This window comes from Tupaia chinensis, unplaced genomic scaffold (assembly GCF_000334495.1).
Source record: "Tupaia chinensis unplaced genomic scaffold, TupChi_1.0 Scaffold139785_1, whole genome shotgun sequence".
Classification (NCBI taxonomy): domain Eukaryota; kingdom Metazoa; phylum Chordata; class Mammalia; order Scandentia; family Tupaiidae; genus Tupaia; species Tupaia belangeri.
In genome coordinates, this window is record NW_006199665.1 from 205,183 (window position 1) to 208,825 (window position 3,643).

The 3,643-nt window shown below is 46.3% G+C and overlaps 1 protein-coding gene across 1 annotated transcript in view; it reads right to left on the reverse strand.

Annotated features, from left to right (window-relative positions):
- The window catches only part of LOC102468407 (olfactory receptor 10H1-like), a 6,099-nt gene extending 6,012 nt beyond the window's left edge, over positions 1-87 (reverse strand). The window contains 1 exon segment of the mRNA XM_014593163.2: positions 1-87. This exon segment is cut by the window's left edge and continues 18 nt beyond it. Coding sequence (XP_014448649.1) covers positions 1-84 — 84 coding nt within the window. The 5' untranslated portion in view covers positions 85-87.
- Positions 88-3,643: the final 3,556 nt, after the last annotated feature.

Consider the following 3,643-nt stretch of genomic DNA (forward strand, 5'->3'; position numbering starts at 1 on the left):
GAAGGCAGGCAGGAGCTGCTGCGGAAACGTGGAGAAGCCCACGAGGGTGAATTCAGACACAGAGGTGTAGTTTGGCCCCAGCATGGCGGTCACACCTGGTGGGGGAAAGAGGAAGAAGACTGATTGGCTGGGAGCACTGGGTCGTTAGTGAGCCCCACCTGGGAGGATAGGTAAGTGGCTCCTCCACCTGACCAAGCCAGGATTAGTTGATCTGCAAAAGCAGCGGTAATAATGTGGTGGGGCCAGCAGGTGGCGTAGTGGTTACTACTCCAGGTTAAAACTCATAGGCATAGGGACAGCAGGTGGCATGGAGGTTAGGAGCTTTGGACTTAACCACATGGGGGACAAAGGTTTAAGTCCCAGACCTGGCAGTTTGCTTTCTCACTTTCCTTTCTTTCACTCAGTTTCTCTCTGGTCAAATTAAAATAAATAAATAAATGAAGTTAAATAAAGTAATTCTTTAAAAAAAAAAGAGAGATTCTACAATTAATATTATGATTTCAGAAGTTTCCTTATATGCTTTTTTGTTTGTTTAGTTTTTTGTTTTGTATTTTTGCTATAGGGCACATGCTGGGTTTGCTGGAGAGAGACAAGAAAGAGAGAGCAAGAAAGTGAGAAATCATTCCTGGGGGAATGGCCATGCCATAATCCTTTTGCCTTCCATTCTCCTCTTAGGACTTTGGGCATGCACGCATATGTGCCTGGTGTGATTTTCAAGCCACTGGGTCCAGGACTTGAATTACAAAGTTGATCATGTGGAATCCAGCTGCCTTTACCACCATGCCCCCAGCTGGCTCCCCCTCGTATGGTTCTTAAAATGTTTTTAAATACTTTCACGTTTTTAGAGCAGTTTTAGGCCTATGACAAAACTGAGAGGAAAGTACAGAGATTTCCCAGAGCTCCCTGCCTCCATAGGTGCTTCACCCACTGCATTTGCAATATCCCTTGCGAGGCCAGAGTCATTTATTACAAACGACACAACTACCCTGAAAGTTAATTACAAACGAAGGTCCATACTTTGCATTGGGCTCACTCTTGGTGTTGTCTCTATGGGTTGGAAAAATGAGCATATAGAATAGTCTCACTGCCCTAAAAATCCTCTGCACTCTGGCTATCCATATCTCCTTCTTTCCCAACCTCTAGTAAACACTGATCCAAAGTTTTGCCTTTTCCAGTTGGATTCATATAGCATGTAGCCTTTTCAGATTGGCATCTTTCATGCAGCAATATTCACTTAAGTTTCCTCCATGCCTTTTATGACTTGATAACTCATCTATTTTTAGCACTGAGTAATATCCATTGTCTGATGTACTACAATTTATTTACCCATTCACCTCCTGAAGGACATCTTGCTTGTGAGTTTGGGCAATTACGCACAAAGCTGCTACAAATAACAGTGTACAGGTTTTATGTGGTGCACATAAGTTTCCAACTCCTTTGGATAAATATCAAGGAATAAGATTGCTGCAAGTATGGCAAGAGATGTTCAAAAAAAAAAAAAGTAAAAGGAAGGAAAGAAAGAGGAAAAAAAGGAAGGAATGATGCTACAGTTGGTCAGGCTTATGTGGATTTCAACTATTCCAGCAGGCGAGTTAGGGAATGCTTACCCTGACTCCCAGAAGTCCCGCTCCTGGGCCTGTGTCTGAATGAAGTTCTCACGCACGTCAGCGAAGAGACTTGATGGAGGATGTTCACTTGCAGCATTGTCCAGAAGGCAGAGGTGAGGCAGGGGGGTGGCCCCCACTAACCTGGGAGTGGAAGAGTGAAATGGGGCAGATGTCCACCTGCAAGTTCTAGACATTTTTTTCTTTTAGAGGTTTTTGCTTTAAGTTGAGTGCACTCACCAAAGAGAGAGCGAGAGAAAGGGAAAGTGAGAAATCACCCCCAAGGGGAATGGCCATGCCGCAATCCCTTCTCCTCCATTTTCCAGGGATATTGGGCACGCACGCACGCACACGTGCTCAGCGTGAGTTTCAAGCCATCGGGTCTAGGACTTCAACTGCGGTTGGCCAAGTGGGAATCCAGTGACGTAACTGCTATGTCATCTGCTGCTCCCTTTTGGCAATATTTAGGTATGAACATAGCCACGTTGGCATAGTGGCTATGTCACTGGACTCCCACGTAGTCAACCACGGTTCACGTCCTGGACCTGGTGGCTTAAAACTCATGCCGGGCGTGTGTGCGTGCGTGCCCAAGATCCCGAGAGGAGAATGGAGAAGAAGGGATTGCGATGTGGCCATCCCCCCTGGGGGGTGATTTCTTGCTTTCTGTCTCTCTGTCTCTCTGTCTCTCTCTGTCTGTCTGGTGTGCGCACGCGCCCTATAGCAAAAACTTCTCAAAAAAAAAAAAAATCACAGTACAGGGAGGAAACTTAGAAAAACAATCAAATAGGGACCAGCAGTTAGCACAATGAACTCCCATGTAGTTGACCGTGGTTCGAGTCCCAGACCCAGTGGCTTAAACTCACACTGGGCGCGTGTGCGTGCGTGCCCAAGATCCTGAGAGGAGAATGAAGGAGAAGGGGTTGCGGTGTGGCCATCCCCCCTGAGGGTAATTTCTCCCTTTCTATCTCTCTGTCTCTCTCTCTGTCTTTCTGGCGAGCGCACGCGCCCTATAGCAAAAACCTCTCCAAAAAAAAAAAAAAAAGGCTGACTGAGTGGTTCAAATCCTGGACTCAGTGACTTGAGAATCAAGTCAGGCACCTGTGCATATGTGCCCAAAATCTCAAGAGGAGAATGGAGAAGGGATTGCATCATGGCCATCTCCCCTGGGAAGGGGAATGTTTATCATTTTCCCTCTCTCTCTCTCTCTTCCTGGTGAGTGTATCATGTTCTACAGAAAAAGAGAGAGACAGAGACAGAGAGATTAAAAAAGCAGATGGAGCCAGCTGGAGGCATAGTGGTTGAAGTGGCTGGATCCCACATAGGTGGTTGCATGGTTTGAGTCCTGGATCCAGCAGCGTGAGAAACATGCTGGGTACATGTGCATGCATGACAAAAATCCCAAGAAGAGAATGGAGGAGAAGGGATTGCGGTGTGGCCATGCCCCATAGGGGGTGATTTCTCACTTTCCCTTTCTGTGTGTCTGTCTTTTTCTGACAAGTCCATGCACCCTATAGAAAATTTTTTAAAATATTTTTTAAGGGGCCGGCAGGTGGCAGGGTGCTTAAAGAGCGTGGGACTCCCACATGGCCAGCCACAGTAGCCACAGTTTGAGTCCTGGGCCTAATGATTTGCTTTCTCACATTCCCTCTCTCTCCCTCTGTCCCTCCCTGGTCAAATTAAAATAAATACATAAACAAAGTTAAATAAATTAATTCTTAAAAGATATATAAAGGAACAGAAAAAAGACCAGAGCTCCAGAGTAGAACAATGCATGTACATGCAGCTGCAAACTTTTTTTTTTGGAGAGGTTTTTGCTATAGGGCACGTGCACTTACCAGAAAGACAAAGAGAGACAGAGAGACAGAAAGCGAGAAATCACTGCCTGGGGGGATGGCCACACTGCAATCCCTTCTCCTCCATTCTCCTTCTGGGATCTTGGGCATGCACGCACACGCACCCAGTGTGGGTTTAAGTCACCAGGTCCGGGACTTGAACCACGGTCGACTACATGGGAGTTCAATGACATAGCCATTACGCTA